Source organism: Pan paniscus, chromosome 18 (genome assembly GCF_029289425.2).
Source record: "Pan paniscus chromosome 18, NHGRI_mPanPan1-v2.0_pri, whole genome shotgun sequence".
NCBI classification, from domain to species: Eukaryota; Metazoa; Chordata; class Mammalia; order Primates; family Hominidae; genus Pan; species Pan paniscus.
Window position 1 is genome coordinate 14462626 of NC_073267.2, and position 26508 is coordinate 14489133.

Genomic DNA, 26508 nt, shown 5'->3' on the forward strand with positions numbered 1-26508 from the left:
CCTGGCAGCCTGGAACTCTCTTGGCCCAGATGGTCACAAGGCTCCATCCAGCCTTTATTCAGATATCACCTTGGTGAGACCACCCCTCATACATACTCCCTGTCCTCCTTCTCTGATTCATTTTTTCTTCTCAGCACTTGTAACATCCTAAATATTTTACGTATTTATATTGTTTATAGTCAATTCCTTGAGGACAGGGATTTATGTCTGTTCTGTGCATGGCTGTATGCCCAGTCTAGAATGGTGCTTGTTCATTCTCATGTAGGTCCTTAAGAAAAATGTGATGAATGAATGGAAATTACCTACCTGTTCTGTAGTTTAAATTACGTTTCTCCCCCTCAGGCATCTTGGTGTATAGAGCCCACAGAATAATCGAGTCTTGTCAAGAAGCATTCATCTTGCGCCTCTTTCGCCAGAAAAACAAACGTGGTTTTATTAAAGCTTTCACAGACAATGCTGTTGCCTTTGATACTGGTTTTTGTCATGTGGAAAGAGTGATGAGAAATCTTTTTGTGAGGAAACTGTATCTGTGGCCAAGGTAAAGAACATTATGTGACAAATAATGATGATATTATTTGTCATCTTTGTTTGTGAGATCTACTGTAACTTAGTTGCACTTTGATGTAATATAATGTAAAATTCATTGTAATTTTGTTTGATAGAACCTAGTCAGGTTTATAACAAACACATCCAGCTATAAATATGTATTCACCAAGTTTGTGGTTTTATTTAAGTCAAGAGCAATTTGATGGTTACTTTTCTGCTGGTCCATCACATCCATCCAAGACAGCCACTTTATTCTTTCTTACACATTTAGGGAAACTCCCAGGGATCTAGAGACCCACATATACAACAGCTTTAGGTGTACTGCAGATTTATTGGCTAAGATTACCACTTCTGCTTTGAAAATTACTCAACAGGGAAATAAAGCACAAAGGTTTTGAAGAAGTTTTATTAATTTCTAGGAATAACATTAAGGTTTCAGTTTTCAAACATTTTTGCAACCTATGCTACCATGTATTTTGGTTATAATATATGTTATTTTGAGAGTAGTTGTACACCGGGTGCATACGCCTATAATCCCAGAGCTTTGGGAGGCCAAGGCAGGCGGATCACCTGAGGTCAGGAGTTCGAGACCATCCTGGTCAACATGGTGAAACCCTGTCTCTACTATAAATACAAAAATTAGCCAGGCGTGTTGGCACATGCCTGTAGTCCCAGCTACTTGGGAGGCTGAGGCAGGAGAATCACTTGAACCCAGGAGGCAGAGGTTGCAGTGAGCCGAGATCGCACCATTGCACTCCAGCCTGGGCAACGAACGAAACTCCATCTCAAAAAAAAAAAAAAAAGAGTAGTATTTTTAACTTTCTTGATTATACCTTGTTTTAGGAGTCAACAAACTCTTCATGTAAATGGCCAGGTAGTAAATATTTTGGGCTTTGCAGGCCATATAGACTGTCACAATTACTCAACTCTGTTATTGCCCAAAAACAAGTATAGACTGCTTACATAAGTAATGGGTGTGACTGCATTCCAGTGAGACTATAGAAACAGGTACAGGATTTGGCCCAGACTGTAGTTTGCTGACCCTTACCCTATCTGAATAATACAATGCTTCTATTCATTGAGGTTCAAAGTGTTTTTGAAAACGTTGTTGTTTTGCTTTTCGTTTGTTTGTTGTTTTGCTTTTCGTGTTGTTTGTAGCATTTATAAAAATGGGGTGTTAAACCAAGACCAGAAATATATAGCTGCTGAAACTCTAGAAAATTGTTGAAAAATATTTGTCTCTTTAGGTTCCATGTAGCAGTAAACTCATTTTTAGAACAGCACAAACCTGAAGTTGTAGAAATCCATGTTTCTATGACACCTACCATGCTTGCTATACAGACTGCTATACTGGACATTTTAAATGCATGTCTAAAGGAACTAAAATGCCATAACCCATCGCTTGAAGTGGAAGATTTATCTTTAGAAAATGCTATTGGAAAACCTTTTGACAAGGTACTCTTTTTCCTTTTAAGCACAGTTTATTATGTTGTAATTTTAAAGAATGCAAGTTATTTTAATATTTGCAATGTTGTTGATAGGAATTTGCTGTTATTTAAGAATAAAATTGGAGGTCATTTAAAAACATAGCTTCTTTGGTTTACTGGAAAGTAATAATTTATAGTAAAGTATGTGGATTGGCATATAAGCATCACTCTGACTTTTGCAGTTATATAGTGATTATCTCTTATTTTAACTATAATCAAGAAGAAAATTAACTTTTTTTACTTTGAAATGACAACATTTGGATGTCTACAGGTAGAAGAGTTTTACATAAGAATGCTCCATAATTGTACATGAATTTATGATCTCTTTTATGGAATAAAAAATAATTTGGATGAGTTTTCATTACTGAGGAGTGTGAAACTTGCTCTGTCTTAAAATTACATTCTGAATTGAGGAAATGGTAAGACATCAGTTCCAGGAATTTTTATTCTAACTAATTTTTTATTATAGATTAATATTGCAGATATATAAATGTCTACTTTTTCATTATAGATTAATATTATTACAGATACATAAATGTCTAGTATTGAATTGGAGATCCAGAAAATGCTGACCTTTTAGAAATTCTTGGCAGCCTTTTTGTCATATTCTGGTAGAAAAAGTTTCTGTCTTTTAAACTCTCAGTCAATCTCTATGTCACTGGCAATAATGCGTGGCGATTATAAAAAAGGAAAAAATTGACTTATTTCTCTGATTCTTCAAAAAAGTCAGTTGACTATGAATATTGATACATAAAACTAATTTTATATATTCTGTTCCTCTGTGCTTAAAGTTTTTTATGATTTAGTCCATGGTGATTTTTTTTAAATCCCACACAATCTTTTAATAGAATGTGTATATCCCTAGAAAAATAAAATTGTAGCCTAACATGTTTCACACTGAATTTCTGTTGATTATCCCCCGGTTAGTAACAGTCACTTCATTGTTTTAGATATTCTTTTAGTAACCATATCTAAATATAGATATCCCATGTGTCTTGTTAAAATGTTTAATATTTTGTAGATGATTTTACAAAAAAGGCATGTAGTTATATATCCCAGTTTGTTCAGGATAGTCCCAGTATCTACCTGTTGTCCTGCAGTGATTATAAATAGTGTATCATTTCTTTTTCCACAAGTATTCTGGTTAGACAATAAACTATACAGTCATCCAGATACTTCTCCTGCTCATTATTAAATTTGTTAGATAAGATTCCGTGCAATGGTACTGCTTTTATATCAGGCTACAAATTTCTGATTAAAAATCAGATAATTCTGTACCTAAAAAGTAACAGAATCAGTCTGTGAAGGAAACTTACATATACATAGCTGTGGATATGTAGGTACCTACATAGTGTATACATAAAGCTGTTCTTTGTTTTAGACAGCATTTTGGAATCTTAAAAAATAATCAGCCAGGTGCGGTGGCTCACGCCTGTAATCCCAGCACTTTGGGAGGCCGAGGCGGGCAGATCATGAGGTCAGGAGATCAAGACCATCCTGGCTAATATGGTGAAACCTCGTCTCTACTAAAAATACAAAAAATGAGCTGGGCGTGGTGGCAACGCCTGTAGTCCCAGCTACTTGGGAGGCTGAGGCAGGAAAATGGCACGAACCTGGGAGGCAGAGGTTGCAGTGAGCCGAGATTGTGCCACTGCACTCGAGCCTGGCTACAGAGTGAGACTCCATCTCAAAATAATAATAATAATCAAACTTAGTCCATTGTTAATTTAACAAATATTTTCCTATCATGAATCCACTTTAGAAAAAACACTAAAGAAATTTTTACACCAACAAATTATGGTACGTTGTTATTTAATTTGATAATTCTTATTTAATTTGTACATGGGCATCAAACTAAATTTTTCATTTCTTGGTTATACCTTATTTTAAAGGTCAAAAAACATGATACTCATGTACAAATTAAATAGCAATGTACCTTAATTTGTTAGTAAGCCATCATGCTTGTGTATGCCCTCTGCTTGGTCCATTTGGATCCCGTGTCTTTATCCATCCAGGATAGTTAGAGTCAAACTTGGCAGGAATTGAACATATCTGAGCTACATGCTTAGATTCTGCTCATAAAAACAAATAATTGATTATCTGATGTTTATAAGGTCTTTTCTCTCCTGACAGTAATATATATTTGGATGATAGATTGACTCTATCTGATCATAAAGATTCTAGCAGTAAGACATTCTTCTATATTTGAAAATTTAAACATTATTATTAGAATTTTATTAACTGAAATGTTCTAGCCACTTCCTTGAATAATGTTTGCAGTTTTTTTATTGTAGTAAAACATATATGACATAAAATTTACCATTTTAACCATTTTTAGATACACAGGAAATAATCCTTTTGAAAGTATGATTTGTATTAAGAATAACTATACTTAACATATTTTAGCAATACCAAATTTTATTCTTGTTTTAGACAATCCGCCATTATCTGGATCCTTTGTGGCACCAGCTTGGAGCCAAGACTAAATCCTTAGTTCAGGATTTGAAGATATTACGAACTTTGCTGCAGTATCTCTCTCAGTATGATTGTGTCACATTTCTTAATCTTCTGGAATCTCTGAGAGCAACAGAAAAAGCTTTTGGTCAGAATTCAGGTGGGAGATTAAAATACTAATAATATTCTAAGAGCTGATTTGAATAAAGTGTTAGGTTTTAGGGGGAATCAGGTGTGAAAAGTGCTATATTCAACTATATGTTATACTGAGATTTCAAATTATGTTTTATGTTCATAGCACAAAGATGTAGGTTTTATTGATAGCTAATGTTTCCGCCTACTTAACGTCTGTTCTGTATAATAATAAATATTCATATCCGTTCCGGGCAATTTTATTTCTAGAAAAGACTGTGTGTAGTACAGGCAGTCCTCAACTTAGAAATAGGTTGTGTTCTGGAAGTTTAGTTGTTAAGAACTTAAAATTCATTTTCCTCAAAGCAAAAGCAAGGGAGTATGGGGTTTCCATCAGCTAGAGTGCCAAAGACTGAAGAGCAGAAGAGATTTGTAGGGAAATATACATATACAGCTGGCCACCATCTTGTTTGGCTACCACTGTTTTGGCCTCTTGTCACTGTTTGACCAGACCAGCGGTTTTCAAAGTGTGGTCCATGAACCCCTGGGGTCAAGATTTAATACAGTTAATAATTCTGATGCTTCTTTAGGGACATTCTTAAGTGATGAACTGCAGAAGCATGACAGTAAAGAATGCATTGAATGCCAGTACACTTTCATGGCACTGCCTTGGTTCATGCTACGGCACCAGCATGTACAATTATGGAGCATTCTTATGTAAAACTCTTCTACCTGTAGATATCCAAATGTTGTCATTTCAAAGTAAAAAATGTTATTTATTTTCCTCTTGATTATAGTTAAAATAAGAGATAACCACTTACTATATAACTGCAAAAGTTAGTGATGCTTATATGCCAATCCACATATTTTACTATAAATTATTACTTTCCAGTAAACCAAAGAAGCTATGTTTTAAATGACCTCCAATTTTATTCTTAAATAACAGCAAATTCCTATTAACAACATTGCAAATATTAAAATAACTTGCTTTTACACCATCACTGGAAATGTCAACACAGTGAAAAAAGTCAAATAATGTCATAGTATTGTTACGAGAAAAGTTTTGACATCACATAGCCCTGAAAACATCTTGGGGACCCCTGGGAGTTTATGGACCACACCCAGAAAACCACTGGTCTAGCTGAACAGCGACAGATCACAGTAGTGGGAGGAGGTGTGGTTGGTAGGAAGACAGGATAACAGCCAGTTACATACGTAGGTCATGTGTGACCATCAGAGAGTGTTTTAAATTAACCATAAATTGATGGCACTTTTTCTTTTAACTTTTCATATTAGGTTGGCTGTTTCTTGACTCCAGCACCTCGATGTTTATAAATGCTCGAGCAAGGGTTTATCATCTTCCAGATGCCAAAATGAGTAAAAAAGAAAAAATATCTGAAAAAATGGAAATTAAAGAAGGGCAAGGTATCTTGTAGGGTTAAGTCTTTAAATGTGTTTTTTATTTCGGTATTTGGTATGGAAATTTAAAGTGCAATTTAAAGTCTTCTTTGGCCATGTGAAAAGTGTGTTCCTTGAAGATAAATGTATGTATGTTTGTTATATGTAACATGTAATGTATGTTGAAAGTATATATGTAAAGTATATGTGTAATGTATGTCGAAGTATACAGCATGGCAAGTCTTGCAGTCTATTGCCCAGGGGTTCCAAATAACAGATGTCAAATATTGATCAAAAGTATGCTACATGAGGAACTATATATTGATTTTTTTAAAACTTCAAAGTAATTATTATTTTTGAGTCAGAATGAGGTTGGGGCATGGTGGCACACACCTATAATCCCAGCCCTTTGGGAGGCCGAGGCAGGAGGATTGCTTGAGCCCAGGAGTTCAAGACCATCCTGGGCAACAAAGCAAGACTCCATCTCTACAAAAAAAAATTTTAAGGCCGGGCTCAGTGGCTCACGTCTGTAATTCCAGCACTTTGGGAGGCTGAGGCAGGCCGATCACCTGAGGTCAGGAGTTTGAGACCAGCCTGGCCAATATGGTGAAACCCCGTCTCTATTAAAAATACCAAAAATTAGCCAGGCGTGGTGGTGGGCACCTGTAATCCCAGCTACTCAGGAGGCTGAGGCAGGAGAATCACTTGAACCCCGGAGGCGGAGGTTGCAGTGAGCTGAGATCACACTACTGCACTCCAGCCTGGGCAACAGAGTGAGACTCCGTCTCAAAAAAAAAAAAAAAACTTTTAAAGTAGCCTGGCGAGGTGATGTGCACTTATCATCTCAGCTACTTGAGAGGCTAAGGTGAGCCCAGGAGTTCAAGGTTACACCAAGATATGATCACACCACTATACTCCAGCCTGGGTGACAGAGTATGACTGTGTCTCAAAACTAATAAATAAAGTCAGGATGGAATATTTGAATATCCTTTTTAATTTTTAAGCAACATAAATATACTAGAATGAGGCAAATATGGGTTTTATTCTAGCATCTATCTAGTGATACCGTAAATATCACTAGTTTTTTAAGGCATGGGTTAGGGCTAATGCCTGCTTTCTGCCTAGTTTAAAGGTCTGTTTCAAAACTTAACTGAGGCCGGGCGCGGTGGCTCATGCCTGTAATCCCAGTACTTTGGGAAGCCAAGGCAGGTGGATCACCTGCGGTCAGGAGTTCGAGACTAGCCTGACCAACATGGTGAAATCCTCTCTCTACTAAAAATACAAAATTAGCCAGGAGTGGTGGCACATGCCTGTAATCCCAGCTACTTCGGAGGCTGAGGCAGGAGACTTGCTTGAACCCAGGAGGCAGAGGTTGCAACGAGCCGAGATCATGCCATTGCCTCCAGCCTGGGCAGTAAGAGTGAAACTTCGTCTTAAAAAAAGAATCTTTTTAAAGAAAACTTAATTGAATATATTATTGATGTGTTTGTGTTTGAATGCGTATAGGAACAAAAAATTTAATTGTTGTCTACTTTTATCCATGTTCAGGATTATGAAAGTCATGGGGATTTTAGAAATAATAAATACCGTCATTGTGTACCGATGCCTTTGTTTTGTATAGCTGCTTATATATAGTGTCACAGAAACAACTAACACAGAATGGTCTCTCATTAGTGACCATGCATATAACTTTCTACCAAGGCATTTTGAAAGCCATATTAATGGTTTGAAGTATCTTTCATTTACACCTTAAGTAGATCTTTTTCAGGAAAGCAGATTCCATCTAACATTATAAAGAAAGCTTAAATAAATGGGCATATGTACTGATGCTCGTGTTATCTGTTGTTTTAAAAGCCTTTGGAAGACTTTATGGGTAAATATTATCACATAGAATGAGATATTTTTATTTCTCTACAGAAACAAAAAAGGAACTGGTCCTAGAAAGCAACCCAAAGTGGGAGGCACTGACTGAAGTATTAAAAGAAATTGAGGCAGAAAATAAGGAGAGTGAAGCTCTTGGTGGTCCAGGTAGGAAAAAAGGAGATGAAAACATTTGCTTCCAAAATCTATCAAATGAGTCCTGATTTAATTAGCTCTTTAAAAGCAGTTCAAGACTAGCCTGACCAACATGGTGAAACCCTGTCTCTATTTTAAAACCCTGCTATTTTATCTGTAAAATGTAGACAAATAAATGGCAAATGAACACTGAGATCCTAGTGGCAACCTCATTTCTGTTCGTTTGATGTTATTTTCTCCAGGTTGAATCATTGTATGTTCATGAAAGCAGGTTTTTTCACTAGTTGGGTTCTTAGGACTTCTATTTAAAGATTGAGCTAATCTCTACACATATTCACCAAGCTTTAAATCTGGAATCCCCAAGGAATAAACTAATGGGCCTCCTGTTTTATATCCTCAGCCAAGTATCTTTCCAAAAAAGCCTCAACTCTTCTATTACTTCAATATGTAATGAGCCGGTACAAACTGAAGACATTGTCTAAATTGGCAGAGGAGACTAACACAATTCACAAAAGAGGAAAAATCCATTTGGAATTAATTTAGGCATATATAAGATCCTCTGGAAAAAAATATTAATTAAAAAGAACTTCTTTAAAGCCCCATTTACACCACAGTTGTACTTTCATAAGATTAAATAGTCTGGCTTCAACTTTACTGAAAAGATTTAAGTAATCTTGCCAGAGAGGAGAAAGCATTTGATCAATACCTAAGACCCTTTTTAAATAGTTTGTAAATTGTGGATCTTTAATACCAAAGGGTAAGATGTCTTCCCTTCGGGTGAAGGAATAAGGGGGCACAGGGAAACTAGGAGGACAAGTGAGGTAATAGTAACATAATGTTGTTTTCTATTTTCAGGTCAAGTACTGATTTGTGCAAGTGATGACCGAACATGTTCCCAGCTGAGAGACTATATCACTCTTGGAGCGGAGGCCTTCTTATTGAGGCTCTACAGGAAAACCTTTGAGAAGGATAGCAAAGCTGAAGAAGTCTGGATGAAATTTAGGAAGGAAGACAGTTCAAAGAGAATTAGGAAACCTCACAAAAGACCTAAAGACCCCCAAAACAAAGAACGGGCTTCTACCAAAGAAAGAACCCTCAAAAAGAAAAAACGGAAGTTGACCTTAACTCAAATGGTAGGAAAACCTGAAGAACTGGAAGAGGAAGGAGATGTCGAGGAAGGATATCGTCGAGAAATAAGCAGTAGCCCAGAAAGCTGCCCGGAAGAAATTAAGCATGAAGAATTTGATGTAAATTTGTCATCGGATGCTGCTTATGGAATCCTGAAAGAACCCCTCACTATCATCCATCCGCTTCTGGGTTGCAGCGACCCCTATGCTCTGACAAGGGTACTACATGAAGTGGAGCCAAGATACGTGGTTCTTTATGACGCAGAGCTAACCTTTGTTCGGCAGCTTGAAATTTACAGGGCGAGTAGGCCTGGGAAACCTCTGAGGCAAGTTATAAAGAATCACAGCTTTCAGTTGCACAGTTCTTTAGGATTTAACCCAGAAACTATACCAGTTGCATGTTAGTTTTCTTTAATATCCGTTACGATGCTGCTTATGTTTATGAAACCTTATTTTGCTTCCTGATGAATCTGGGAAGTTGGATAGGAAGGATGTCAAGTATCACAGCAGAACAACAAACCAAGGGGACTGCTCTTGTTCTCGTTACGTGCTGCTGTGCGTTCTGTCCTTTATTCTTTGGGTATTGGTTTGCATCGTATGGGGTACTGTATCTGAAAAAGTCTGGGAAATGCATAATATTCTAATTTCTAACAAAAGTTAATATAACTGTGACTTGGCTAAGTAATTTTAATCTTCTAAAATATCTTTCCTACAAATTTTAAGAAATGAGTCTAAATTACATCCACATAAAACTTAAGTGTTGGGGGAATTACTGTACCAGGTTTTCTTGAGTTTCAAGATATATCAGATGAAACATCTACAGAAATATCAGATGAGAAAATGATGCCTCCCAAAGAAGATAGTGTTCTGGCTTTCCAATTATCTGAGGGGAAATAAACAGCAAAATTAATATCCTGAACTCAGTCTGAACCAAAAACGGAGCCAAAAGAAACCTTCCCCTAGCATTTTAACTAACACAGCCTTTCAGAGTAGAGATGAATGGAGGAGCTGGATCAGAAATAATGCAGGATGAAGAGATTTGATGAGGCTGGTAAAATAATTATAGGCTGGTAAATTTTTTGTACTGTGCTGTTGATCAACTTTGTAGATAGCTTATGTACACCAAGCTTCTTTCTTGCCTGAGAACAGAATAGTGTGATATTTGGGAGCAAAATGTTAGAATCAGAAGGGACCTGGGAGTTCAACCACTTAGTCTATCAACGGGAAACTGAGGCCCAGAAATGGTGACTGAGTTGGCCTTGGTGGCCACATGACACATCCGTGGGAGAGCTGAGTCTCTTGACTCATTACCCAATGATCTTTTCTCTGTTTACACTTCAAAGAATTATCATGTAGGAAGATAACAGCTAAAAGAAAAACCAAGGCTCAAAAAGGAAAATAGCTTTGATTGAAGGTGAAGCAAAGGGACAGAGGAGGTGCTTAATTCAGCTCTCTTAGCAACAAACAAGATGGAAAAGCAGGCCTTTTTTTTTTTTCCTTTTTTTTTTTCTTTGAGGCAGTGTCTTGCCCAGATGCCCAGACTGGAGTGCAGTGTTGCAATCATGGCTCACTGCAGCCTCAACACCTCCCCCTTTCCCCGACTCACGTGATTCTCCCACATCAGCCCCAAGTGGCTGGGACTACAGGCATGTGCCACCATGCTCAACTAATTTTTTTTTTTTTTTTTTTTTTGTAGAGATGGGGTCTCAGTATATTACCCAGGCTGATCTTCTGAGCTGAAATGATCCTCCCACCTCAGCCTCCCAAAGTGCTGGGATTACAGGTGTGAGCCACCATGCCCAGCCTAAAAAGCAGGACTTTTCTAAGAGAAAGTAGATCAAATTATTCTTTGAGATGCCTGATGTAATCCATATGTCTTCCATGCCCGTGTATTTATATAAAATGTGTGACCGCTGTATTCTGTTAAGACATGAATTAAAAAAAACATTCATAGGCTGGTTTTCATAACTACTGTCCAACTTTTTAAATGATTGTTTGGCTGAGGTGCAAAGAAAGAATTGGAGAAGCCTCTAAAATTTGTGTTTTTTTCTGTTTGTTTATAGTTATGAGGAGAGAATTATTCTATCCCTCTAGTTATATTTCAGTGTTTACCTAAACTCTTTTCTTCCTTTTGGGAAAAGAAAATAAAAAATGCCCTGTGTGGTAACGAGACCTTTAACAGGTGGGGTTTAGACAGCTTAATTTGAGCTAGTGTGTGATAAATGAAACCTTTGATTCTTAGTCAAATATTTATTATTTGAGCGCTCTAGGTTGCTGATTTCACATGTTCTGCTGTTCCTTTCAGGGATTAAAAATGCTGTTTTTCCAACCTAAAAGTTCTGTCTTAACATGCAGGGTTTACTTTCTTATATACGGAGGTTCAACTGAGGAACAACGCTATCTCACTGCTTTGCGGAAAGAAAAGGAAGCTTTTGAAAAACTCATAAGGTAATACATAGAAAATCGGTATGAAAGCCCAGCTACATTGGAAACCTCTGGATGGGGGAATATCGGATAGTCCTGCTCAGGAAGGATAGGGCAAGGAAGACGTTGGAGAGGATCACATTGAGATAAACCTGTGGTCTGAATTGTCCTCCAGTGTAGACCTCAGCACATACTTCCTTTTTCTCTTCCTCGTCTCTTCCTTCATCTCCAGTTGCTTTTCAGTGGTTTAATAGAATATTAGAAATGTGACAAAGACAACTGCTTTTCTGTTTATGAAGCAGTATGATAAAACACGAGAAATATAGCTAAAATACTGCTTTTCTAAGAAATACATTAGTAAATCTCCCTCCTCCCTGCCTTATGCACAATATGTCCGTGGGTGGGTGGCTGCTTTACCGTTTATTGGGAAATGCTTTTACAACCCAGCCAATTATGATCACAATCAATAGAATCACTCTGGGAAAAGATTTCTTAGGAAGTGTGTTGTTTGTCTGGACATACATGTGTATGTTTTTAAGAATGAGTATCTGGTACTATTCCAAATCCAAGCAGAAAATGCCCTTCCATTTTACGAAAGGAAAATGGTGAGATGTTCACAAACTGGTTGGCTACCTCTTGCCCTGAAGGCATTCGATAAATCTGATAACCACCTACTAGGGATATTGTCAAGAAGATTGCAGCCTGGTGTGGGAAGATGGGCCAGATAATCTCTAAGGGCCTCAGAAGCCAGGGCAAGGGCTGGATGGGGCATCACAGAGCTGAGCCAGAGAAAGTTAGATCAGCAGAGACCATGGCCTGGACGGAGTGGGCTGGGCCAGAGCAAACTTCCAAGCCTCAGACATTGGCAATGGAGGGCAGAAATTATTTTTAGCAGTAGTCAACCTGCCAGTACCCTAGGCCGAATTTCAAAATGGATAACCATTCTGCAGTGGTGGCTGCGGGTTCTCAGTGCATGTGCAAAATATACATATAACCTGGATAGCCCAGGAGAAGAATTCTTGGAAATGGGGGTATTTGCTGAATCAGTGGCATGGAGTCCCACGATGGGGGTCAGCATGGTGCATGGGCGGTCCCCTCTTTTCCCTTCACATCCTCTCGAATGGTGATATGCCTTGGCCATGGATTCATCCAGCTGCTAGTCATACAAGTATTGCTCAGTCCTCTCAGCCTATGAAAATATGTTTCCTACCAGTGTGCTCTATGGGATTGTTTATGTCGTATATGTGGGTGTATATATTTTTCAAAAACCTAGTTCAGAAATCGTGTTATAACAGACCAGGCATTATACCAGCCGCCTCTTGTTCCAGGCTCTTTGCTTCTCTCTGTCTTACTCTTTGTCTTCGAGACCTTCATGCCACAAGGCTCAAAGAGTAAACAGATATTTATTAAGCATCTGGTATGTGCCAGGCCCTGTGCTGATATTAAAGTGCTGAGGTTACAAGTGGTGCAGAAAAAGCCTCTGCCCTCCTGGAACTTACCCTTTAGTGGAAAAGACAGACATTAAATTATTATAAATATTGTAATAAGTAGAGGTATACAGAGCACCGCTGGCTGCAAAGGTAAAAGAAGAGGGTGTAATAGGAGAGTACATCAAAGACCTCACCCAGACCACAAGCTGATCGGGAGCCGCTTCCCTGAGGAAATGATATTCAAGCTGATACTAGGCAGATGGGGTGGAAAGGGGGTTATGTTGAACAAAGGTGTGTATGAAGGCTCCCAGGTACAAGAGGCCCTGTAAAGGATTTAGGGCTTCACGGGCAGTAAGACCGCACTGAAGCATTCTAAGTAGGAAAGAGACTTAAGTATGTTTGTAAAGGCTTTCTCTGGCATCAAGCTGAAGAGTGAGTGAGTGTGGAAACCAGTCAGAATGCTAGTGCAGTCTGATGAGAGAAGGTGGTAGCCAAGATTAGGTTAATGGAGGAAAGAAGACAGATTTGAGAGAGATTTGGGAGATAGAATCAAAGAATTGGTGATACTGGATGTGGGCCAGTACCTCCTGACCATTCCTTCACTCTTTTTAGAACAGCCTTTGCCCAAGTTTTCGCTCATTAAAATAATTGTCACCTAGATAGAAATGAGTGCACAGAGCTAAAATACTCAGATTGGGTTTTCAGTGTTCATGTCAGGGTTCCCCAAGATCATCCTCAGGCTCGATGATTCTCTAGAAGAACTCACATGAGTCAGAAAAGCTGTTATACTCGCAATACAGTTTCTTCCAGCAAAAGGATACAGATTAAGACTGGATGCAGTGGCTCACGCCTGTAATCCCAGCACTTGTGGGAGGCCAAGGCGGGCAGATCACTTGAAGTCAGGAGTTCACGACCAGCCTGGCCAACATGGTGAAACCCTGCCTCTACTAAAAATGCAAAAATTAGCCAGGAGTGGTGGCGCATGCCTGTAATCCCAGCTACCCGGGAGGCTAAGGTGGGAGAATCACTCAAACCCCAGGAGGTGGAGGTTGCAGTGAGCTTAGATCGTGCCACTGCACTCCAGCCTGGGCAACCGAGTGACCCCCGTCTCAAAAAAAAAAAAGAAAAAAAAGATTAAAATCAGCAAAGGGAAAAGGCACATGGGGCAAAGTCCAGGTAAAACGAGGCCTAAGCTTCCAGGTGTCCTCTCGCAGTGGAGTCACATGGATGTGCTGAGTCCTCCCAGCAACAGTGTGTGACCACACATGCAAAGTGTTGTCAACAGGGAAACTCACCTGAGCCTTGAGTCCCCACATTTTTACTGAGCTGAGTCACATAGACACAGAGTACCTCCATGGCTGGCTACAGCTCCTCAGACTCCAGCCCCCAAAGCAGCAACAGACATTTACCATAAATCACATCGTCAGCATAAACTATCTGATCCAGCTGGCACATTGTGACCCAAGGCCTCAGGCATATAAAAACCTTATCAGGGAGAATACTCCAGGGGCTCAGAGCTCATCTCCCAGGAGCTGACCAAGAGCCAGTGTTGAGGTGAGAAGCCTTTCTTGGAAACATGCAGAGTTTGAGCAGCCCAGGCCTGCTGAGTGAATCCTTTCCTGCACAGTGTTAGAGCCAGAGGAGCCTGATAGAATGGGAGGAAGACAGCACCTGAGTAGGTGAGTTTCTTGCTTCGCCTGTCTTCATGCAGCTGCCTCTTCTCCAGTGCATCAGGGAATCTAATCTAGAAAAGAGCACTTTTAGTAGATAGTAGTAAGGTACCAGATCCCATGCCATTCCTGATTTATGCACCTGCTTCTACACATCAAAGGACTCAGTGACAAGATGTGGATTAGCCTTATACATACTGGAAAACCTCACTCAGCAGAACCTGGATCATGGACTCTCTCCCACATTTCAATCCATAGAAAAATTTCTGCACCAGGTTTTAACATAATTTTATCTATTATCTTGCATAATTTTTAATGCTTTCAATGATGATTGTCTACTTGTCATAAATAAGATCTTCCCATTTTACCCAGCAGTCAATCAGATAGTTGCACTGTTTAGAATCTTAAGATACTTACTTTCCCAGGAAACTTGGGAAATTTGAGAGGTGCTTCTTTTGCAAAGCAAAAACATATTTGAGGTGCATTGTTCAAAAAACATTTGCACTGTGTACTTAAGAGAAAAATTTAATATGAAGATGAGACAATGTGCTTTTACCAAGACCTCCATGGGTGATGTTGTAAGAACAAAAGCAGTTGTGGCTCTTTAAAATAACCAGAAAGGAACAAATCAGGTGAACTGACAGTGAAAGGATTGTTTAGCTGGATTAAAGATCTGTAGATTATAGATAACAGATAAAGAGGAAAAGATTACACTGCTAAATATCATAATAATTTTATTTCTACCCAGGGACATAAAATGCTCCCTGGGTAGAAAACTTAGTAATAACATCCTCAGTATACATAGCTTTGAGGAGGTCACTGCTTTTCAAAGGAAAGGGTAAGATTATTTGAAAGTTTACTTTTTGAAAATATGATCACAAAATGGGCTAGCATGAGGGCTTAAGTACATGCCCATTGGAAGAGACTTCTAGTTCAGTGCTACGTTCCTATGTTGGCATAGGATTATGTTGTACACGGTATTCAAATAACATTGAAGACTGGGTGCAGTGGCTCACGCCTGTAATCCCAGCACCTTGGAAGGCCAAGGCGAGAGGATCACTTGAGCCCAGGAGCTCAAGACCACCGTGGGCAACATGTGAGAACCCATCTCAATTTGTTTAAAAATTAAAATAAAATAAATTTTAATAAAAATACCATTGAAGATACTAAAGCAAACATAGGAAAGCTTGGTGCTTTAAGCAGAAATAGGAATCTGAATTTTTTAATTGTTTTGTGTCTGTCACATAGGGGAACTTGGATAATTATGCCACATGTTGAAAGCAAGAGACTGGCTGTTTATAATTATGATACATTTCTGTTAAACTGAATTACTGGTTAGGAAGGCTTATTTTCTTCATAGTCCAGGTTTCATCTCGAATATATTTTTTCTCACATTCGACTTGTGGTTAAGTTATAACATTTAGTGGTAAACTAGCTGTTTTCTGTAGCTATTAATGGAAACAATTGTGGAATTATTTGAAAGCAAATCTTCAGTTTTTTAGTATAATCATGGATAATTAGACGAAGAGATTACCACGTTATAAGTACAGTAATAATAACACCTAACATTTATATAGTGCTTACTAGGTGCCAGGCACTGTTCTGAGCGCCTTGCATATGTTATGTAATCCTCGTAACAGTCTTTTGAGGTAAGTTTTTAAATTATTATCCTCATTTTACCAATAAAGAAGTTGAAGTACAGAGCCATGAAATGACTTGCCTAAGGTCACGTGGCCAGTAAATGGTTGCAGATCCACACACTTCGGAACCGGAATCTGTACTCTAACCCCCTAAGATTATACAGACTACAAATTAATCAGAAATTGGGATGATCCCATGTGTGATATACAGTTTAGCCAGTGTAACAAGTAGAAACAAAGTGGGGGACACAACATAATAATATCAAATGAATGTTAAGGAAAAACAGAAGAGCAGTAATTTTTTTGAATGGTCTGCCCTTTGTCCTAACCAGAGTGCAATAGAGAGAATGGAGTGGTAATGAGTGGCAGCCAGAGCCATTGCCATTGCAGAGGGCTTTTCAGCAGGTAGCGCTTGAGTCTGGTATTGAGAATAATGAGAAAAACATGGAACTGAAACCATTGTCTGCCCCCTTGTGATCTAGTTATAAAATTTGTACTAATAATATATTTGCATTTATAGGTTGTTTCAAATAGTATAAAATTTTAAATTACAATTTCTGTTCTTTAGTAGTATCTTCTAGCGATACCCTGCTCTAAAATATTTATCCAGAGTGGTTGAAGAATTGAACCCTCTGATTTCATTTCCTCTAATGGGTGTATTAGTCCATTTTCATACTGCTATGAAGAAATACCCCAGACTTGGTAATTTATAAAGAAAAGAGGTTTAGTTGATTCACAAGTTTCACATGGCTGGGGAGGCCTTGGGAAACTTACGATCATGGCAGAAGGGGAAGCAAACTTGTCCTTCTTCACATGGCAGCAGGAGAGAATGAGTGCCAGCAGGACAAATGCCAGACACTTATAAAACCATCAGATCTCGTGAGGACTCACTCACTATCATGAGAATAACATGGGAGAAAGCACCCCTATGACTCAATCACTTCCCACCAGGTCCCTTCCAGGACACATGGGGATTATCGGAACTATTAATTCAAGATGAGATTTGGGTGGGGACCCAGCCAGACCATATGAATGGGAAAATCTTGGTTGTTTTAACCCTTGTTGAAATTAATTAACATTGATGGTTCCTCTTCTGTTCCCCTCACCTTAGTCTGTTTTATCGCAGTTCCTCAGTTCCAGTTGTTTTTTTTTTCTTCTCATGTTTGCTTTGTTCCCTCGACATCAGTTGTGAACCCAAGGAGGGAAGAGACTCAGCTTATACATCTTTTCTGTCATACCTGGCAGAATTAATTATAACATACTTTATCAATTTTGAAAAATAAGGGACTGCAAACCTGGCTTACTCTTTCTGTGATTATTGAGGATCTTGTCATGATGTAGTTCCAAATTGCAAATCTTAGTTATGACTGTACTGTCCTCTAGATCTACCGTATAAGATATGAGCCACCTTGAAGACAGGAATTCTTGCGTGATCACGATTATATCCAAAGTACCTAGAGCACCACACAGGAACACTCCATAAATGTTTTTCAATAAATGCATGAGTGAGTAATGAATGCTGCTCCCAAGGCATAACCTGAGCTGTTGATTTTTTGTTTTAATCTCTGATAGAAATTTGATTTCTTATATCTATTTCAAAATCTTGATCTTGATTTTCCTTTAAAACTCAGGGTGTTTAATGGGACCTCCCACCTGGAGTTTTTAACATCAAAATTCTATCATATATGTTTTTTAGTTTCTTAATGATTTTTAACCACCCCTATTTATGATTACCCTGAAAATGTTTGAATATAAATGATTTACATTTTAACATCAATAACACTTTAACCTTACAAACAGTCTCAAGAATCTCTTGGTGGCATTTTTTACATGTGGCATTTTTTGACATGCTTGTGTTATTTCTTAAATATTTGAATATAAAGTCAAAATAAACAACTGCTTTTTTTACTCTGGAAAATCAAGAAGTAGTATCCGACCAAGGTACTTTTTACTGACTTTTTCTACTCCCTTTACCCATCATTTGTCTTGGCATATTTACTTCTAATATATTCCTTGTTTTTGTTTTTGTTTTTCTCTTACTGCTATCATCATGTAGATCATTTTCAATACTACAATTTACACACAATAAAATCTAGAATTTTGAAATTCGTTTCAAAAGTGTTGACAATGTTTTCTCCCACAGGGAAAAAGCGAGCATGGTTGTCCCTGAAGAAAGAGAAGGCAGAGATGAAACAAACTTAGACCTAGTAAGAGGCACAGCATCTGCAGATGTTTCCACTGACACTCGGAAAGCCGGTGAGTCCTGCACTTTGTCAGGCACCTCCACTGCCTGCAAAGGGGGCTGTGAAGTTCAGAGTTACTCTGCCAAGGCTTGGTCTGTATTAACAAACTCTTAAAAATGAGGGTTGGGCCAAGGAGAGGATGTGTACTTCCCTACTCTAATCTCAGCTCTGCCATTCACTAACCATGTGTCCTCCCCAGAGTGAAGGCACTGTGTCATCTGCAAATCATGTGAGGTTGAGTTTTAGGCACCCCAGCTTAGAATGGGTTATGTTCCAGCATTTCCTTTATATTTGGTTGGTTGAGACTCAGAATGTACTTTTGCAAATAAACTTTGGTAAACGGTGATTAGGTTCTTATCTCAATCTAAAAAGCCAGTTTAACTCAGAGTAGTTAAAGGAAGTTTCTCCTTCCCTCCTCTGCCTCTCCCCTTAGTTGTATACATAGGTGGGGTGCGTACACTCCTCCTCTCCTTCTGTATTCATTTCTTCTTGGTAGCTCCCCAGATACCTGGTGTCTGGTACGCATTGCTGTGCAGTGTCCAAACTGTGGCATGCCACCAAGACCTGCTGAATTCCAAGTGCACTGTGATCCAGAAGTCACCATTTTCCCATTCCCCAAATTTCTATTTTCCTATGCCAGCAGCTGATTTCAGCCAGGTGGCATGAGAAAAGCAATACGATTGAGTTGGTTTAACCTTCGGTGAGGCCAAGTACAGTTGAAGCAGTGGGTGTCAGAATTTAGTAGACTTTAGAATAACCTCAGATGCTCATTAAAACTGTAGATTCATAACCCTCAATTCATAGAAATTCCAACTCAGTGGATGTGAAATGGAGCCAGCAGCTCGGGGGCTTCTGATGGAAGTGGTTTTTGGACCATACTTTGGGAAACATTGCCTCAGAGCCTCTGTGTCTTGTTCAAAGAAGATTCTTTGAAATATCAACCAGGTTGTTGACATTTCATGAAGAACGACAGAATGTAAGGCAGTATGGGTACCACACATAGAAGTCTGTCCTTAGAGGTCAGTTCTCCACGCCTTCATATTAGTTGCCTATGGCTGCTATAACAAATTACCCCAGACTTAGTGGCTCAAAACAGCACACATTTTATTATGTTACAGTTCTGCAGGTTCAAAGTCCAAATGGGTTTCACAAGGCTAAAATCAAGATATCGGCATGGCTGCATTCCTCCTGGAGGCTCTAGGGGAGAATCCCTTTCCTGGCCTTTTCCAGCCTCTAGAGGCCACCTGATTTCCTTAGCTTATAGCCCCTTCCTCCATCTTCAAAGCCAGTAGCATAGCATCCTCTCTTCTCTGATCATCCTGCCTCCATCTTTCACTTCTGAGAATCCTTCAGCCTACCTAGATAAGCCAGATAATCTCCCGATCTCAAAATGCTTAACGGAGATACATTCTGAGAAATGTGTCATTAGGCAATTTCATCATTACATGAACATCAGAGAACGTGCTTACACAAAGCTAGACGGTCTAGCCTGCTGCACAGCTAGGCTATGTGGTATGGCCTATGGCTCCTGGGCCACAAACCTGCACAGCATGTTACTGTACTGAATACTCTAGGCAACTGTAACACAATGGTAAGTATTTGTGTATAAACACATCTAAACATAGAAAGGTATAAAAATACAGTATTGTGATCTTACGGGATCACTGTCTTACATGCACTTTGTCATTGACCAAAACGTTGTTGTACAGCACATGACCGTATTAATAGGTTGCAGGGATTTGGATGTGGACATCTTTGCGGGGTACCATTATTCTGCCTACAGCAGCCCTTGATACTTAAAAATGTGATCCTTAAACAAGCAGCATTAGCATCACCTGGGATTTTGTTATGAATGCAGATTCTTAGACCCCTTAGATCTCAGACCTACTAAATACAACATCTGGTTTTTTGTTTGTTTGTTTGTTTTTGAGACGGAGTTTCGCCCTTGTTGTCCAGGCTGGAGTGCACTGGTGCAGTCTCGGCTAACTGCAACCTCCACCTCCTGGGTTCAAGCAATTCTCCTGCCACAGCCTCCCGAGTAGCTGGGATTACAGGTGCACGCCACCACACCCGGCTAATTTTTTGTATTTTTTGTAGAGACGGGGTTTCACCATGTTAGCCAGGATGGTCTCAAACTCCTTTCCTCAGGTGATCCGTCCACCTCGGCCTCCCAAAGTGCTGGGATCACAGGCGTGAGCCACCGCGCCCGGCCCGAATCTGCTTTTTAATGTGACCCCAGGTGGCTCATGTGCATGTTATAATGTGAGAAGCTGTGGTCTAAGATGTTCATGTTTTTCCCAGCTCCTTCCCTTTCCCCATCTCTGGACTCACTGATATAAATACAATAGTCCCTAAATCACTAGATTTGCTCAGTGAGCATTTTTAACATCTCCTGTGGCTGCTATTTTAAGCCTCTACCCTCAGGCTTTGTCCTAGGAATTGGGAATACATTGACCAACAAAATGTGGTCAGTGCAATAATAATGGGCTATGAGGAAACTACAGAGGGGAGACCTTAGCAGATATGTGTGGATTTATGAATCATCGCAAGTAAGGAACTACTGACAGTCTAACTTTCCTATTAGCTCGGTTTCGTTCAAGGGAAATTGCCTCTACTTTATAAACAAATCTTTTTGAAAATATAGAAATTATATGGAACATTACCATATAGAATTATGTAACCATCCATCAGAGTTAACAACAGAAATATCGATTTTTAGATTTTGTTATATTCCTTCTTTGAGAGTTCTTCCCCAGTGACATTACTTACTTTTTCTCTGTAGGTGGCCAGGAACAGAATGGTACACAGCAAAGCATAGTTGTGGATATGCGTGAATTTCGAAGTGAGCTTCCATCTCTGATCCATCGTCGGGGCATTGATATTGAACCCGTGACTTTAGAGGTTGGAGATTACATCCTCACTCCAGAAATGTGCGTGGAGCGCAAGAGTATCAGTGATTTAATCGGCTCTTTAAATAACGGCCGCCTCTACAGCCAGTGCATCTCCATGTCCCGCTACTACAAGCGTCCCGTGCTTCTGATTGAGTTTGACCCTAGCAAGCCTTTCTCTCTCACTTCCCGAGGTGCCTTGTTTCAGGAGATCTCCAGCAATGACATTAGTTCCAAACTCACTCTTCTTACACTTCACTTCCCCAGACTACGGATTCTCTGGTGCCCCTCTCCTCATGCAACGGCGGAGTTGTTTGAGGAGCTGAAACAAAGTAAGCCACAGCCTGATGCGGCGACAGCACTGGCCATTACAGCAGATTCCGAAACCCTTCCCGAGTCAGAAAAGTATAATCCTGGTCCCCAAGACTTCTTGTTAAAAATGCCAGGGGTGAATGCCAAAAACTGCCGCTCCTTGATGCACCACGTTAAGAACATCGCAGAATTAGCAGCCCTGTCACAAGAGGAGCTCACCAGTATTCTGGGGAATGCTGCAAATGCCAAACAGCTTTATGATTTCATTCACACCTCTTTTGCAGAAGTCGTATCAAAAGGAAAAGGGAAAAAGTGAACAGCGATGGCTGTTTTCTTATCCCATGCCTGTACTTTTCAGTGGCTCCTTGCCAGACAGCATAGGTCATTATTAATTATTGGTTTGCTATTTCATTCTTTTCCAATGCTCTTAATGATTGTACGGTGGACCAGAAGCCAGGATTCCTCTCTGAACTCTGCAGTTAGGCATCACTTGAACTTGCCTGTGCCTGCTCATTTTCCTCCCTGCACTGTCTATGCTGGGCTTAGCATGTTTCTTTTTAAATGAGATCTGTCAGGATCAGGTAGAGTTCCTACAAGTGATTACAGAAGGTAGAAACTTTACCTGATCCTAACAGATCTCATTTAGAAAGGAATATGCTAAGCCTGGCATGGACGGTGCAGGGAGGGAAAAGAGCAGGCACAAGAAAGCTACCATTTTTAACAGTCCTTGTTATCTAGTGCAACATAAATAACAGTCTTAATTGCACTTAATACCATTGTCCTGTGGCTCTCCAAATCTGTTCTTTGCTGTTGAACTGATGTTTGTGTAGGAAATCATGTTCTGACCCTTTGTCTACAAAGGAGCCTTCTGGAACACTGAGAAGAAACATCTCTTTGCCATTCCTGACCAGTTCTCTCTACCACATTTTCTTCAGCTCCATACTTCTGCCTGTCTGCTCTAAGGAAATTTCATGGAGCCTTCCTACTACTAATTCAAGACAGTCTCCTCAAAAACTGGTTGACTAGTCTTCTAATGACCCTAACATATGTAGCATATACTATAATTTCATTGTTCCAAATTAGTATTTTTAAAGCAAAATGAATTACCTGTTTGCAAAAGTTAATGATGAAGGAGCTCTTAGAATTCTCAATTTTTGCACATATTCAGTCTCCTAATATCAGAGATCCCTAAGTCCAGCTGGCTAGTTACAGAGTTTTTTCAGACTTCCTCGTTTCCCAGCTCTTATATCCTAAGACACCAGCATCATATCCTCTAGAAATACAACCTAATTGGCAGTGAGCCGAGATCGCACCACTGCACCCCTGCCTGGGCGACAGAGCGAGACTTTGTCTCTATTACAAAAAGAAAAGAAAAGAAAAGAAAAATACAACCTAAGCTCACCTGCCTGTGATTCCTCATTTCTCACCATCCTGTGCCAGGGTGGCTACTTCTCTCTGTGAGGACTCAAATACAAGCCAATGAGTGGCCCACTAAGCTTTTAAGATTTGATTTTCCTGCCTTGAGATAAAAAGGAGTGTAGGTAAATGAAAGATCAATGTATGGAATATATAAAAATACGAAAGAAATATATACGTTTAAAAATCCATAAAGAAAAAAATCTCAGTCTAAACCTCCTGATTAAGTTGGCTTTTTACGTAAGTGTACAAATAGGATATTCACAGCATCTTTGTGCAGTTTTTAAACTTTTATATTTAAACATTATTAAGTTGGCTTTTGTTCACATGTTGAGTAATGGGTAGTAAATTTTCTACCTCAGGAGCTGATATAGACATCAGTTCTGCTAGCCATATCACATATTTTAATGTTTCACCAACATCAGCTGTTTTTTTGTTTGCTAGACTATTTGAACTAATAGACAGTGGATCATGTAACACAAAATTGTCTTCAACTTTAACAAAATTGTCATTGTTATTTTTTTTTTGAGACAGTCTCCCTCTGTTGCCCAGGCTGGAGTGCAGTGGCGCGATCTCGGCTCACTGCAACCTCGCCTGCTGGGTTCAAGCAGTTCTCCCACCTCAGCCTCCCAAGTAGCTGGGATTATAGGTGTGCACCACCAGACCCGGCTAATTTTTGTATTTTTAGTAGAGACGAGGTTTCACCATGTTGGCCAGGCTGGTCTCAAACTACTGACTTCAGGTGATCCACCCACCTTGGCCTTCCAAAGTGCTGAGATAACAGGCGTGAGCCACCGCACCCACCCAACAAAATTATTTTTAACTGTCGTTTCTGAACTGAACCTCTCACATTGGCATCTTGATTTATTGGTACTTAACAGTATATATGGATTTTGAACTCTACACAAGGGTATAACCAGAATGAATTGAGGGGTATCAAGAACCAGATTGGTAACAGTAGAACTCTGTAAGATGATGTGGAGAGTAAGGAAAAGGAGAAGAAATAAAAATTAGTTTAAGATGGAATAAAGATTTGGGCTGCTAATTTTTTCCCAGGATTCAAAATATACCAGCTAGAATGGAAAACAAAAATTTGAATGATTACATTATCGTTAACATTCAATTTTGTATTTATTGTTTTATTGAATATAGTTCAGAGTATATTAAAATAGACCTACCACTTCAAATGATAATGATTATTATAATGTCTCTTCACCCTATTCTAGCACTTCTGCTTGCAGTATGTGGTTTCTATTTTTTTCCTCTTGTATAATTCCACTTGCCTTTAATTGTTGTTTCATTATATAAAAGGAACATCTTCCCATAGCATATTCTATGAAAGGGGTTTCATTCCAAGTTGAGTTTTCAAAAAAAAGGTCTTCCTAAAGCTACCATTTTCAACAGTCCTTGTTATCTAGTACAATATAAATAACAGTCTTAAAAATTGCACTAATACCAGTGCCCCATGGCTCTCCAAATCTGTTCTTTGCTCTTGTATCTGCTGGACGCTTGAAGACAGGTGCACTGTCTCGTATGTATTTGAATTATGAACAGTAATTTCTAATGAATTCTAAAACGGTCATTGTAAGTGAAAGCCTCTCGCTACCACTTCCTCTTCCAACTACATAAATATATTTCAATGTATTTCCAGTTTTGGAAAGTTTTCAATACATCCATCAAGTGTTTACTTAGATTTTTGTACAAATTTTTTTTTACAATCTAAGAATCTTTGGTAAAGGAACTAGAGATGCATGCAGTTGCAAAATTAATGTATTTATTTTCCAGCATAATTTTATTAACTTCACTTTTTTTCTCTCTAGTCAATATCCAGTGTACTTATGAACTCATGTTTGGCTCTTTTAAAACCTTTTCTAAAAGCTAGATCAGCATTATTCTATTTTACAAGTTTTTTGTATAAAAATGTGAACAAATGAGATATTGTGAGAAATCATTTTAAGTTTCATTTAAATCATGGTGCCTCTTTTGATACTTTCTTAAAATTGTGCAAGAAATCATTTTTAGTAGTGGTCATAAATATTATCCTTTTGGCAGTAAGCTATTACTAATTCAGGCTGAAGCTCGGTAGACAATATGTCTACATGTGTTTGAGTACATCCTGGATACAGTTTCCCAGCTCATGAGGGACTGAAAATAGTCTCATTCATCAACCCACTAGGATGTGAAGGGTTAAGTCTAGATTTGGTCGCATTGAAACCCCACAATATAGAACTAATAAATGGCCTTCAGTAGGAAAACCTACACTAAAGCAAATCCGAAGAAATGGGGCAGGGGGAAAGAGGCATTACTGGTCTTTCCTTTTGTTTTGCAAGCATAATTTGATTGTCCTTTGGCTCAGAAAACTCATTTGGGGAAATTCTCTTTTGTGTTCAGTTTAACCTAGAAATGTCCTCTTGAAAAACCAACATTTTAGGAAAGTTCTTTTTTCAGGATGGAGTATATTAAAATTAAGCCAGGCTTTGACGTGAATTATCACTTTTCTTCATTATTTTGTTTTCTATTTTGGTTTATAGCTATTTCTGGTTCAGTTCTGAACTTCAGCACTTAATAATCCTTATCAACCAGGCTTTTGGTAGCCTAAACCGCTATGCTGTTGTTTTTTTAATTTAAAGATGTATAAGCCAGAATTTGGATGGGAGTGAGACATAACTGATTTATATGAATTTTAACAGAGTTGTATTTGTGTGTGTTTAATAAAATATATATTTATTCAGTACTTTCCTCAGTATTTTATGGGCAAAGTAAAAATAACAATGCATAGTGAAAGGGCATATATTACCAGCAGTAATAATTTAAAATCCTGAAAATGTTTCATTTTTTTCGTTTTTGTTATGCAGAATAAACGATTAAGGCAGAAATGCTCTTTGAACCACTGCTTTTGCTGTTTAATTCATTTGATAACCTACTTTCTAAGACTTGAAACTATTAGTTATTTTTCCTTTCTGCTTTTCATTCTGTATCATGTCTCCTTAAGGAGGAAAACAAAACAAAACTAGAAAACTCTTCTTCTGAAAATATTCATTTGTCAGTTTGTAATGAGTGTGTGGTAAACACAATGCCTGGGATATCTTAGCTCAACAAAGGTGAATTCCTTGCCACTCCTGCCTCGTACATTTTTGTTCCTTTAATGTCAGAGTTGGAAGAAATGAATTATCCTTTCAACACCTCTGGAATTTATTGTAATCTTTCAAACAAGTTTAATTATTGGTTACTGATTGGCTCATTTCAATGATTTAATTACGTTTGCTTCTTCAAAATGTAGATCTGTATCCCTTTTTAACAAGGTGTGAGACAGGTTATTTCTCAA

The 26508-nt window shown here is 38.8% G+C and overlaps 1 protein-coding gene across 1 annotated transcript in view; it reads left to right on the forward strand.

The window, feature by feature from the left end:
- Positions 1–26070, forward strand: part of ERCC4 (ERCC excision repair 4, endonuclease catalytic subunit) — a 38178-nt gene extending 12108 nt beyond the window's left edge. The window contains exons 7-15 of the mRNA XM_063598384.1: positions 343–538; positions 1794–2001; positions 4467–4647; positions 5916–6044; positions 7935–8045; positions 8889–9486; positions 11516–11608; positions 18468–18580; positions 21350–26070. Of these exons, the coding sequence (XP_063454454.1) occupies positions 343–538; positions 1794–2001; positions 4467–4647; positions 5916–6044; positions 7935–8045; positions 8889–9486; positions 11516–11608; positions 18468–18580; positions 21350–22083 (2363 nt within the window). The 3' untranslated portion in view covers positions 22084–26070. The remainder of the gene's footprint in view (positions 1–342; positions 539–1793; positions 2002–4466; positions 4648–5915; positions 6045–7934; positions 8046–8888; positions 9487–11515; positions 11609–18467; positions 18581–21349) is intronic.
- The last annotated feature ends 438 nt before the right edge of the window (positions 26071–26508 follow it).